General features: G+C 36.6%; 1 protein-coding gene across 1 annotated transcript in view; it reads left to right on the top strand.

The window, feature by feature from the left end:
- Nucleotides 1–14,047, top strand: part of PACS2 (phosphofurin acidic cluster sorting protein 2) — a 348,311-nt gene that overhangs the window by 272,274 nt on the left and 61,990 nt on the right. The window contains exons 17-18 of the mRNA XM_036750543.1: nucleotides 2,982–3,092; nucleotides 5,694–5,802. Coding sequence (XP_036606438.1) covers nucleotides 2,982–3,092; nucleotides 5,694–5,802 — 220 coding nt within the window. The remainder of the gene's footprint in view (nucleotides 1–2,981; nucleotides 3,093–5,693; nucleotides 5,803–14,047) is intronic.

The following is a 14,047-nucleotide window of genomic DNA, read 5'->3' as shown; positions in this document are numbered from 1 at the left end:
CCTCAGTAGTTTCCCAGGTCATTACCACTGCTCTGACTACCTCCTCCCTTCCCAATCTTTACCAGCTCACCTCTATACTACCCTCTACTCCCAAATCCCTTGTCCCCTTATCCATCACTAATTATATCTTCCCACATCCTGTTCCTTATCTCATACTGCTGAACAGAACTAAAGGAAATCATGAAAGTTAGCTCACTGTATCTTCTACAGATGTATGCTCTCTAATTTCAACTGAGTCCTTACTGCAACAAAGTAATCCTGCTACTCTTCCCATATCATTTCTCTGATCCATTCACTGTAGCAACTATTCCAAATATTCTCCTCTCCTTAATCCTTTCTTCACCCCCTCCTCCCAAATCTCCTTGCAGAGAGCCTTGCCTCACATTTTACCCCCAAAATTGACTTTATTCACCTTAATCTGCTTTTCCTCCACTCCCTGTCTCACATCTCTCTGATTTCATCCCTATCTCTTCTCTCACAAAGAAGTGGCTTTTCTCCTTGCCACAGGAGCATGTAGGAGTGGCACCTCTGGTGTGAGGGCTTGCCAAATCCTTTTCAGGGTTGCTCATCCATGTTTGATATGTCTACCTTTGACCCAACTTTCACCTGTGTGTCTAAGAAGCTGTTAGCATGTGTAGCAGCCAGTAAAATAGTTTCAATAGATGCTCTAAATAAGATTTTAGGTAACTGACAAGCCTCAAGCCTGTTCATGAGTTAGGAGAATGTCTACCCCAAGAATTTGAAGACTTCCCCAAGCAGAGTGGGCATATGAGAACAATTTGTTCCAGCAATTATGAAGGCAGCAGAAGGAGGCAATGTGGGACACTTAAGAGTTTGGTCAGACATCAAAGATGTCAAAGTCATCTATTGCATCCCAGGCCATAACTGGTCATCCTGACTGTTGTCTTGCCACTAGGCATCAATGACTCCAGGAGAAAGAATGAGACTGATGACTTTGTGCATTTCTGCCTCACTCTAATCCAGTTTACACACAAATCAGGCCATCATCCCAAAATGTTATTGGTCCTCCTCAAAATGAAAGACAACGATATATGCTCTTGATCTCATCTTTTCTAACTAATCGCCTCCATTATCTTCCCCACTTTTTTTCTAATCTTCAATCTGTACATATATGCCGGCCCCTTCCCTGCTGGCTATAATCATGCCCAAGTTGCTTCATTCTTTAAAAAGAAAACAGGGCAGCTAGGTGGCACAGTGAGTAGAGTACTGGCCCTGGAGTCAGAGGACCTGAGTTCAAATCCAATCAGAGACACTTGACACACTTTCTAGCTGTGTGACCTTGGGCAAGTAAATTAACCCCAATTGCCCTGCCTTCCCGCCTCCAAAAAAAAAAGAAAAGAAAAAGAAAGCCTCACTAGATCCTGCCATCTCCACCAGTCATAATCCAATACCTTTATTCCCCTTCTCAACTAAACTTGAAAAAGGCATCTACAGTCAGTGCTTCCACTCTCTTCTAAATCCTGTGAAATCTGTCTTCTACTCATTATTCAACTGAAATTGCTTTTTTCAAAGTTTTTAGTGATCTTTTTATTGACAGACCTTTGTTCATTTTTACTTGACCTCTTTACAGTATCCGCCACTGTTGCCCACCTTCTCCTCTTAACTCCCTGCCTAAAGTGTCTGCATTCCAATCTATCCTCCACACAGCTGACATAGTGATTTTCCAAAAGCACAGGACTGACCATGTCACCCCCATACTCTATTAAACTCTAGTAACTTGCTATTATCTCTATGATCAAATAAAAAAAATCTTTTTCCATTAGTAATTTCTCTTACATTTCTGTTTTTTGCAACCCAACCCCTTCCCATCCTTCTAGTGTTCCTACATGTTACTTCCCTCTACACTTATTATTCCTAGACCATGATGTTCCATCTCCTATGTCCATGCCTTTGTACTGGCTGTCCCTCCTCCCTGAAATGCTCTCCCTCCCCCTGACCTTTTAGAATAGTGTTGTCAGACTTAAATAGAAACAGATCCCTGAAGCCTGTATTTTGACTTAGAAAACAGCAAATTAATATTATCTATGTTGTGTTGTATTTTTATTTCTTTCATTAAGCATTTGGTTCAAGTGGCACTCGAGTTTTGCAGGTTATTATAGTGGCCACAGTTTACACCTGTATCCTAGAATACCTGATTTGCTTTAATACTCAACTTAAGTGCCATCTTCTATAAGAGGCCTATCCCAGTTCCCCTGGCTGCTGATTCCTTCCCCTCTAAGTCAATTCTTATGTACCCTCATGTATTATATACTTATATGTACTTATTTATGTGTATAGTGTCATGTACCCGCAAACTTTATATGCTTTCATGTACCTATTATGTACATAGTATCTCCCCCATTAAATGTAGTTCCTTGAGGATAGGGACTGTTTTTACTATTTCTTTGTATCCCTAGCAATTAACACCGCCTGTCACATAAGCACAGAGAACATAGTAAACTAATAAATGTTTGTTGATAAGTATAGGTTAGCAGCTTTGATTTTCACTTTTTTCTCTAGAACCACTTTTCTGTATTTGTGCTAAAAATGGTCTTAACACCTTTATTTGTGATTTGAGTAGAAACATTGCTGTGATAAATGCTTAACTTGTTTAATTGTCAAGTGACACTTATTTAAAAAAAAAAATCTGGCCTATCTCACATTTTGTCTTATAACTCCAAAAAAGAGTATAAAGTGCGTTGACCTACTGAAAGAAGTAATACTTTGGTGCCTATCATTTTTTACTGAGCTGTGAGAATTATAAATTGTATAGGAAAGAGCTTCTTCCAGAAGACTATTATGTTCATCCAGAAGATGAACAAAATGACCATGAGCATAATAAACTAATCTGAACAGTCATAGTGTTAGGTGTGCTAGGAAAATAGCCATTTAATCCCTCCTTCTTTACAAATGCCATTATGCGTATGAAATTTGTATTTCATATTCATTAAGTGACTCTTAGTTCATTTTCTTTGCTCTAGGTTCTCATCCAGTGGCTAAATATCTTGGTTCTGTTGATCACCGGTATAACAACTTCTTCCAGGATTTGGCCTGGAGGGATTTGTTCAGTAAACTTGAAACACATACTGCTGGTAAGAAGTTTTTCCATGTCAAGCGCTGATCCAGCAAATGATATTAATGTTGCACAATGGTAGAAATTCAAAGCAATAGGAAATATTAAAGACACTGCTTTTATAAACCCTTACTTGCATAAAATACATCTCCTTCTAGACTTTCATCTTTTTTTCCTATATTTCTCTTCAGTATCACATCTTTTCTTAAAAATTCTAGTTGACCATTAGAATAGTATCACAAAGTCCTACCTTTGATAACATCTCTCCCAAAGCCCCTTAGTAATACTTTACAGCTATGGTCATTGAAACTTCTTTCTCCAAAGTAACCTTAATTGCCAAATCTGATGGTGTTTCTTCTATCATGATCCTTCGTAATCTCTTTGCTTCAAATTTGGCCCTGTTGAACCCTTTCTCCTTCTTTATACTTACTATTTCCTTTCTTTTTACATGTTTATGACACTTTTACTCTCCTTTTTGTCTTCCTACTAATCTAATTGTTCCTTCTCAATCTCCTTTACTGATCAGTTTTCCATATCACACCTTCTAACTATGGCTGTACCTCAAGGATTTGATAGGCCTTCTTTTCCTCTCTTTACACCTTCCCTATTGGTGATTGTATTATCTCTCAGGGGTCTTGTTATCATCTCTTTGCAGATGACTCCCTATATTTCTGTCCCTATTCTTTCTCAGGAGTCTAGTCACATATCACCAACTGGACATTTCAAACAGTATCTCCTGTAGATATCTCAAATTCAGCATATGCTGAACAAAATTTATCTTTTCCCCAAAATATACCCTTCTAGCACACTTCAGTCTAAGGTAGCACCATTATTTCAGCCTTCTGTATTTATAACCTCAGTGTTACCCTTGACTTGTCACTCTCCCTCATCCTGAATATCTAACTAGTTGCCCTGTTTTGCTATTTCTCTTCTCTATACTCAGCCAGCCATCATCTTAGTTTAAACCATTTTCACATCTCAACTAGGTCATTATAATAGCCTCTTAATTGGCATTCCTGCCTCAAGTCTGTTTTTACCTGAATTATTCCTAAACACAGATATGATTTTTCTTAAGTGCAGATATGATGATGTCATTCACCTACTCATTATATTCCAATTTAATGCTTCTAGGATCAAATATAAATTCTTGTTTCGCTTTTAAAGTTCCTTCACAACCTGGCCTCTACATTTCCAGTCATATATCACATTACTCCCCTGCCTGCACTCCACAATCCAGCCACGCTGGCCTCTTTCTGCTCTTTACACACCACATCCCATCTTCCACCTTCTCCCTTTGCACCAGTTATCTTCCATATAAGAAATGTATTTTTTTCTTATCTCATCATCAGTATAGAATCATTCTCTTCCTTCATTACTCTCCTCAAGCACTACTTTCTTCTATAGTAAATGTTTCTTAGTCTCCCCTCTACTATTAGTGACCTTTCTCCCTAACTACCTTGTATTTATTTTATGTTTATTCATTATATATTTGTATATGTACATGTTCTCTCCCACAGAAGACTGAGAACAGGAATTGTTTGATTTTTGTCTTTGTATTCCTATCACCTAGTACAGTGTCAGAGACATAACAGGCAAAATAATAAACATTTGTTAAACAACTGCTATATGGCAGGCACTGTGCTAAGTACTAGGGATAGAAAGAAAAGCAAACCCTTAGGGGGAGGGTTGGAATGTTAGGGTTAAGAAAGGATGGTACCTGTCACAGGAGCATCAGGGAGAAGTCCAGAGGAGTAGTGCATCTGGATAATAAATGAAGACAAAGTGGGACTCAGCGCCCTCCTTCAATGGAGGGAGGTCCTGAAAGGAGCTCTGCACCCTCCAATCAGGAGGGAGTTCAGGGGCAGAGAGTACTAGTGAGCTATGAATTCAAGGGATAAAATGATATTCCAGAAGGAAGTTCCTGGGGCATGATGTAGAAGTCCAGAAAAGTGCTTGTTGATTGTTTAGTTGAAAAGTAAGCACTAAAATTTGATTTGCATGGAAAGGAAAGCTGGAGACTCCTATTAAAGTTATACTTGTGAAAATATCTCTATTCTTTGCCCACAATCAGCTACTACTCAATATTTCCACTTGTAACCTTATTTTCACACTAATACTGATAATAATACTCTTAAATATAGTCATCTGCTGACCTACTTGCTCTTTCACAAACAAGACACTCCATCTCTCAACTCTGGGCATTTTCTCTGGCTGTCCCTCATGTTTAGAATGCTCTCCCTCCTCCACTCTAACTACTGACCTCTCTGGCTTCCTTTAAGTACCAATTAAAATCCTACCTCTGACAAGAAGGTTTTCCCCAGCCCTTATTAATTCCATTGCCTTCCCTCTATTAATTATTTACATTTTCTCCTGTATATAGCTTGTTTTGTGTGTGTGTGTGTGTGTGTGTGTGTGTGTGTGTGTGTATTTTGTTACCCTGATTAGCTCCTTGAGGGGAGTGTCTTTTGCCTCTTCTTATATCCCTAGCACTTAGCACAGTGCCTAGCATATGGTGATTGCTTAATAAATGTTAATTGAATTGAAAATTAATAGCATGTGATTTTTGTACAACCTTACTCAGGAATAATCCTGATTGTATGTCCTTTTCATTCTCTTGCAGTTCAGGAAACCCCAGATATTGTGTCCAGAATAACACAGTACATTGCAGGGGCTAACTGTTCCCATCATTTACCAATTGCAGAAGCTATGTTGACATATAAGCAAAAGAGGTAAAATCTGTTATTAATCCTTATTCTAGAAGTGGCAGCATGGTGAAAAAAAATACAGTGAAACATGTAAATAAAATATAAAACCTGACTGATCTAAAATAGTAAACTTTCCTTGGGCTGACTTTTTCTTTTGTAGAACACTTTCAAAGAAATGTGCCCCGAGCCTACCATCCTGACACCCAAACACATACAGAGTGGTGTATAAATTACTTGGGACAAAGCATAATAATTAAAATGTATTAACTCATACAGGAAATCTTGCAAGTTTTTTACATCTTCAAAATGTTTCAATATGTAAAGTCCTCCATTCACTCTAATGACTTGTTTTACATATGACATTGAATTTACAGAATTTTGACACATTCTTTAATTTCTGATCGTGAAACTATACTTATATCCATAGAATAGTAAGTGTAATTTTAGCAAACAATCCATTTTTCCAAATCTAGCCTTGACTATATGGTTCCTCAGTTTTCAACTGAGTTTAAATCATGTGAGTTCTCAAGTCATTAAAGTATATTTATCTCTTCTTGGATTTATATCCTCTTCTGTTCTTAATCTTTCGTGATAGGTGACATATTTCTGGGTTTTGTTATAGTATTCCGTCTCCATTTGGGAATTTCTGTAATTCTGGAAGTATTGTGCTTCTCAGTATATCAGAATATTTACCAAAGTTTCTAATTTCCTCAGTGAGAACAATACTTCCAGACCTATTGGAAGTAAATCCCCAAAACATTTTTGAGGTAAATGTTATACTGTCTGATGAGGATACAGATCTCACACATGGTCTTCTTCTAGGTGAATTTCATCAGTAAAATTACCTTTTTCTGTCTTCAGTACTGCAGTTTTTATACTATTTTGTTTGTGACAAGTATTCTTTCTTCATAGCAATGATTAACAGATTTTTTTTTAAAATTTTACTAGTCTTTATATTCTTCCAATTTCAAGGATCCCTATGTTGCACCATAGAGGATCAATAACAACCCCTCTAAATGCCAGTTCCTCTGAAGGTCTTTGCTTTGTTTCTGAGGGTTGATTAGGCTGTTTCAAAACAATAATTTTTCAACTGTTGGTGTTCTTTTATTTTTGCCTGCATTGTTTTTTGCATTTCGCTGTGACTGATCCTGTTTCATTATGAGCTTTACTGATCCCTGAAATGCTTGACCATGCCCATACCAGTAACTGTTTGAGAATCTCTAGCAGTTGTTGAAATGTAGTGTTTAAGAACTAGAACTCTTGCATTACATTGTTCTGGATACAATGTCTGGAGTTTTCTGTATTGCCATAGAATTTTTTTAAAAAGAAAGAAAAAGAATCAAGATCATTTCCTTAAAGTGAAACCCTTTCATAAAAACAACAGAATTAAAAACATATCAAAAGGGAATTTGGGTTTGTGCAATCCGAAATCCAGTTGTCAGTTCACAGAGAGGTAAACAAAGGTAGAAATACCAACTCAATTAGTTTTATCTAGTCAAAATCTGATAATTGTTAGCCTTGTGACAAAAGAAGCATGACCATTTCTGTCACAAAAAAATGTCAGTCAATAAACATTCATTAACCCCCTATGTTTCAGGCACTGTGCTAAGATCTAAGAGTACAAAATAAGGCACAAGAAAATCCCTGCTCTCAAAGAGCTCACTTTCTGATGAAACCATATCAGAATGATTGTTTGTCCTGAGCCATTCGCACACCATTGTACACATATTTCAGAGGGAAATTAGGACCTACACAGATATGGAAAGGTAAAGATGCTTTGCTCCTTTGTTTCTGGATTTCTGTTGGTAAAACAAACTCCTTATAATTGAATTCAGATAATTTTTTGTAGAAGCTAGTACATAAGCACACGTACATACATACATACATATGTACATACATACATACATATTTCAGAAAAGATGTTTGAGTATCGGGGCAGGTAGGTGGTGCAGTGAATAGAGCACCCGCCCTGGAGTCAGGAAGACCTGAGTTCAAATCCATCCTCAGACACTTGACACAATAGCTGCAACCTTAGGCAAGTCACTTAACCCCAATTGCCTTGCCTTCCCGCCTGAAAAAAAAAAAAAAGATGTTTGAGTATCATTTTCATGATTGGGAAAATCCATTATCAGAACACTCTTTTTCCTGATATCATATCAAGGACCAAGATTTTTGGAATTCCTTTAACTACCTGGAAATCAAAATAAAAGAAAAAAGGAAAAAGAGCTTACCTTGGCCAGCTTTACTATATTTACAGGGCTGAATTGTAAGGTAAAATCTTGTTCTTTTTCTCTTCCTTAAATGGATGGACAAAGGTTTATATATTATCCTGAAATACATCTGTTTTCCCATCACTACCTTGACAAATATCACAGAAATGTTCTATGAGATTGAATAAAGGCTCTCTATGGACTAAAATCCACCAAATTAGCCCAAGGACCTCCCTCCCCTTTCTCTAAGTGAGATCCCATTAGTTACGACTATAAAAGGTAATTTCACTTCCCACATATCATTAAAAAGGAAAGCTCTTCCCAGTAGTTCTACCATTTGGTCCCCAAAACCTTTTCAGGAAGGAGCTGTCCAAACCATCCTTGAGTGAAAGAATTCCTATGAATGTGAACCATTTCCTTGATTTGTATAGAGCCTTCTGAGAAAACAAAAACCTTAAGTACTAGGCAACTACACACAGAGAATAGAATGAGGTAGCATTGCTGAGGGTCAACTAGGACTACATCCAGAGGTAGTCCATCTTAAACAAGTAAGTCCTCCTAAAAACTAGATGCGTTGAAAGGCTGGAGTGGAGAACCCTTCACCTTTTTGGAATAATGCTGATTTATCAAGGACACAGCCTCTAAGAGGAACCCCAGCACACTCAGTTTGGGGTGTGATGACAAAAGCCAATGTCCACTTCAACTTTCTATAATATCAGATGCCTGAGAACAATATGGGAGATGGAAAATCCAGTGAATGTGATGCTCATGGGCTCAATGTCAGATCTTCTTTTCAATAAAATGGGTATATTGATTAGAACCAGTGGTACAGAGGAGTTCATAAAGAAGAATAATGTGTTCTATAAATGCTAACAGTGGCTTCATTAGTGATAGAGGGTCTGAGGCACATTCTTCCAACTCTATTCACAGTAGCTGTTTGGGTCTCCAAAAGGTAGCTGGCTACTGCTCTGCTCATGTTTCTTGGAGTAAATTTGAGGGATTGGAGAATATTTTCTCTCAGTTGATAGCGACTGGACAGCTAGAGTTAAAATTCCCTCTAAATATAGTGTAGCTTTCTGTTGGATTCCTTAAAGAGTGCTGAAGCTGCCTGTAATCAAAGCATCTATTTTATCTTCACTGTGTGCATGATAGAGATGCTACCATTAACTATTGCTATTCCAAGAACGCTTTTACTGTCATCAGTGGGAAGTCTCATCGTCTGACCTTTTGGACAGAGATGAAAAAGAGGTTCTTTCTCTTTTTCCTCCTTACCAAGTCAAATTCTTCTCAGCCAGTGTATTTACTTTTTAAAAAAAATAAGTTTTTAATGTCTTTTTTTTACATTACCATAATTTTTCCTGGTATCCCTGACCCTCTCCCTCCCTGAGAGCCATCCTATTTAACAGATAATATTCAGTAGTATTTTTTTCCCAATTATATATAAAGACAATTTTTAACATTCATTTATACAGAATTGCGGGTTCCAAATTTTTCTCTTTCCCTTCCTTCCCTACACTCTTCCTAAATTGGTAAGCAATTTGATATAGGTTATATATGTGCAATTATGTAAAACATATTTCCATATTAGTCACAGTTGTGAAAGAAGAAACAAACCAAAAGGACAAAGCCACACACGCAAAAAAAAAAAAAAAGTGAAAAAAGTATGCTTCTATCTGCATTCAGAGTCCATCAGTTCTTTTTCTGGATGTGGAGAGCATTTTCTATCATGAGTCCTTTGGAGTTGTCTTGGATCATTATGTTGCTGAGAAGAGCGAAATCATTCATAGTTGATCATCACACAGTGTTGTTGTTTTCGTATACAATGTTTCCTGGGTTCTGTTCATTTCACTTTGTATCAGTTCATACAAGTCTTTCCAGGTTTTTCTGAAATCTGCTTGCTCATCATTTCTTATTACACAGTAGTAGTCAATTACATCCATATACACCAGCTTGTTCAGCCATTCCCCCTATTGATGGCATCCCCTCAATTTCTAATATTTTGCCACCATGAAAAGAACTGCTATAAAGATTCTTTGCACTTGTGGGTCCTTTTCCCTTTTTTATGATTTCAGGGGATACAGACCTAATAGTGGTATTGCTGAATCAAAGGGTATACACAGTTTGGTTGCACTTTGGGCATAGTTCCAGATTGCTCTTCAGAATGGTTTGATCAGTTTATAATTCTGCCAACATTACATTAGTGTCCAGTTTTCTCATATCCTCTCCAACATTTATCATTTTTGTTTTTTGGCATATTAGCCAATCTGATAGGTGTAAGATATACTTCAAAGTTGTTTTAATTTGCATTTTTCTAATTCCAAAGTGATTTAGAGCACTTCTACATATGACTATAGATAGTTTTGATTTTTTCATCTGAAAACTGCCTGTTCATATCTTTGACCATTTTTCAATTGGATAATGACTTGTATTCTTATAAATTTGACTCAGTTCTCTATATGAGGCCTTTATCAGAAATACTTGCTGTAAAGATTGTTTCCCAGCTTTCTGCTTTCCTTCTAATCTTAGTTGCATTGGTTTTGGTTGTGCAAAAGCTTTTTGATTTAATATAATCAAAATTATCTATTTTATATTTTGTAACATATCTTTGTAATATAGTATACCTTTCCTTCTCTACAAATCTGAAAGACAATTCCTTGTTCTTCTAATTTGCTTATAGTATCACCCTTTATATCTAAATCATGTACCTATTTTGACCTTATCTTGATATACAGTGTAAGATGTTTATCTGTGCCAAGTTTCTGTCATACTGTTTTCTTGTTTACCCAGCAGTTTTTGTCAAATAGTGGATTCTTATCCTAGAGGCTAGAGTCTTGGGGTTTATCAAACAGTAGTTTACTATGGTCATTTACTCCTGTGTCTAAACTCTTCCACTAATCCACAACTCAATTTCTTAGCCAGTGTCAAATAATTTTGATGATTACTGCTTTATAATATAGTTTGAGATCTGCTGTTGCTAAGCAACCTTCCTTTGCATTTCTTTTCATTAATTCCCTTGAGATTCTTGACTATTTGTTCTTCCAGATGAAATTTGTTGCTATTTTTTTCTAGCTCCATAAAATAATTTTTGGTACTTAGATTGGTATAATACTGAATAAGTAAATTAGTTTAGGCAGAATTGTCATTTTTGTTATATTGGCTCAGTCTGTCCATGAGCAATTAATAGTTTCCCAGTTGCTTAGATCCAGCTTTATTTGTGTGAAAAGTGTCTTGTAATTGTGTTCATATAGTTCCTGGGTTTGTCTTAACAGGTAGACTCCCAAGTGTTTTATATTATTTAGTTATTTTAAATGAAATTTCTCTGTCTCTTGCTGCTTTGTTGGTCATATAAAGAAATGCCGATGATCTGTGTGGGTTTATCCTATTTCCCACAATTTTGCTAAAGCTGTTAATTATTTCAAGTAGTTTTTTAGTTGATTCTCTAGGATTCTGTCAGTATACCATCATATCATCTGCAAATGCTATAGCTAAAATTTTTAGTACTATATTGAATAATTGTGGTGATAATGGTTATCTTTGCTTTATCCCTGATGTAGCTAGGAAGGCTTCTACCTTATCTCAATTACAGATGACTTGCTGATGACTTTAAATAGATACTGCCTATCATTTTAAGGAGTTCTCCCTTTATTCCTATGTTCTCTAGTGTTTTTAATAGGAATAGGTACTGTATTTTGTCAAAAGATTGTTCAGCATCTTTTGAGATAATCATATTATTACTGTTGGTTTTGTTATTAATATGGTTGATTATGTGGATAGTTTTCCTAATATTGAACCAACCCTGTATTCCTGGTATGAATCCCACCTGGTCATAGTGTATGATCCTTGTGTCATATTGCTGTAATACCATTGCTAGTGTTTCAAAAATTTTTGCACCAATATTCATTATGGAAATTGATCTATAGTTTTCTTTCTGTTTCAGCTCTGTCTGGTGGAAGTATCAATACAATATTGGTGTCATAAAAGGAATTTGGTAGATTCCTTCTTTACCTGTTTTTCCAAATAGTTTGTATAGTATTGAAATTAAGTGTTCTTTAAATGTTTGAGAGAAATCAATCTGAGTAATTTATATTTTTGTAAATATTCATTGATTTCATGCAGATCGTAAGATTTATTGGCATATAATTAGGCAGAACATTTCCTAATGATTGCTTTAATTACTTCATTGGTGGTGATGTCACCCTTTTCATTTTTGACACTGGATATTTCATTTTCTTCTTCCTTTTTTTTTAAATCAGATTAACCAATGGCTTGTCTACTTTACTTTTTTTTTTTTTCAGAAAACCAGCTTCTAGTTTTATTTTATTACCTCAATAGTTTTTTTTTTACTTTCAACTTTATTAATCTCACTTTTGCTTTTCATTATTTCCAATTTGGTCCTCATTTGGGGAATTTTTTTGAATTTAATCATTTTGTATTTAATATTCTAGTTTTCAACACTGATTTCTACAAAATTTTGAGTTACAAATTTTCTCCCCATTTCTACCCTCCCCCCCATTCCAAGATGGCATATATTCTGATAGCCTCATTCCCCAGCCCTCCCTTCTGTCACTCCACTCCCCCTCCCCAACCCCTTTCCCCTTACTTTCTTGTAGGGCAGGATAGACTTCTGTGCCCCATTCCCTATATACCTTGTTTTACAGCTGCATGCAGAAACAACTTTTTTTTGAGCATCTGCTTTTCAAAATTTGAGTTCCAAATTCTCTCCCCTCTTCCCTTCCCACCCACCTACCCTAGGAAGGCAGGCAGTTCAACATAGGTCACACATGTATCATTATGTAAAACACTTCCACAATACTCATGTTGTGAATGCCATCTCCCTTTATTCAGTTTTCTCCCTTGACCCCATCCCTTTTCAAAAGTGTTTGCTTTTGGGGCAGCTAGGTGGCGCAGTGAGTAGAGCACCGGCCCTGGAGTCAGGAGGACCTGAGTTCAAATCCGGCCTCAGACACTTGACACATGTACTAGCTGTGTGACCTTGGGCAAGTCACTTAACCCCGATTGCCCCGCCAAAAAGCAAAAAAAAAAAAAAAAAAAGTGTTTGCTTTTGATTACCTCCTCCCCCTATCTGCCCTCCCTTCTATCATCCCCTCTTTTTTCCCCTTCTCCTTACTTTCCTGTAGAGTAAGATACCCAATTGAGTGTGTATGCTATTCCCTCCTCAAGTCAAATCTGATGAGAGCAAGATTCACTCATTCCCCCTTCCCCCTTTTCCCTTCCAACAGAACTGCTTTTTCTTGCCACATGAAGTAAGATAATTTACCCCATTCTACCTCTCCTTTTCTCCCTCTCTCAATATAGTCCTCTCTCACCCCTTAATTTCATTTTTTTTAGATATCATCCCTTCATATTCAACTCACCCTGTGCCCTCTGTCTATATATATGTATATTCCCATCAACTACCCTAATACTGAGAAAGGTCTCATGAATTACACACATTATCTTTACATTTATTGTTAAATTCATTACACCATCTTGTTAAAATGGAAATTCTTTCCATTCATAAAGAAAACAGTTCAACTTTAGTAAGACCCTTATGAATTCTCTTTTTTGTTTACCTTTTCATGCTGCTCTTGATTCTTGTATTTGAAAGTCAGATTTTCTATTCAGCTCTAGTCTTTTCATTGAGAAGGCTTGAAAGTCCTCTAGTTTATTGAAAATCCATATTTTGCCTTGGAGCATTATACTCAGTTTTGCTGGGTAGGTGATTCTTGGTTTTAATCCTAGCTCCTTTGACCTCCAGACTATCATATTCCAAGCCCTTTGATCCCTTAATGTAGAAGCTGCTAGATCTTGTGTTATCCTGATTGTGTTTCCACAGTATTCAAGTTGTTTCTTTCTGGCTGCTTGAAGTATTTTCTCCTTGACCTGGAAACTCTGGAATTTGGTGGCAATATTCCTAAGAGTTTTCTTTTTGGGATCTTTTCCAAGAGGCGATCAGTGGATTCTTTCAATTTCTATTTTACCCTCTGGCTCTAGAATATCAGGGCTTGAAAGATGGTATCTAGGTTCTTTTTTTGATCATGGTTTTCAGGTAGTCCAAT

This window comes from Trichosurus vulpecula, chromosome 3 (assembly GCF_011100635.1).
Source record: "Trichosurus vulpecula isolate mTriVul1 chromosome 3, mTriVul1.pri, whole genome shotgun sequence".
Lineage (NCBI taxonomy): Eukaryota > Metazoa > Chordata > Mammalia > Diprotodontia > Phalangeridae > Trichosurus > Trichosurus vulpecula.
This window is presented reverse-complemented; position numbering and strand designations above follow the sequence as displayed.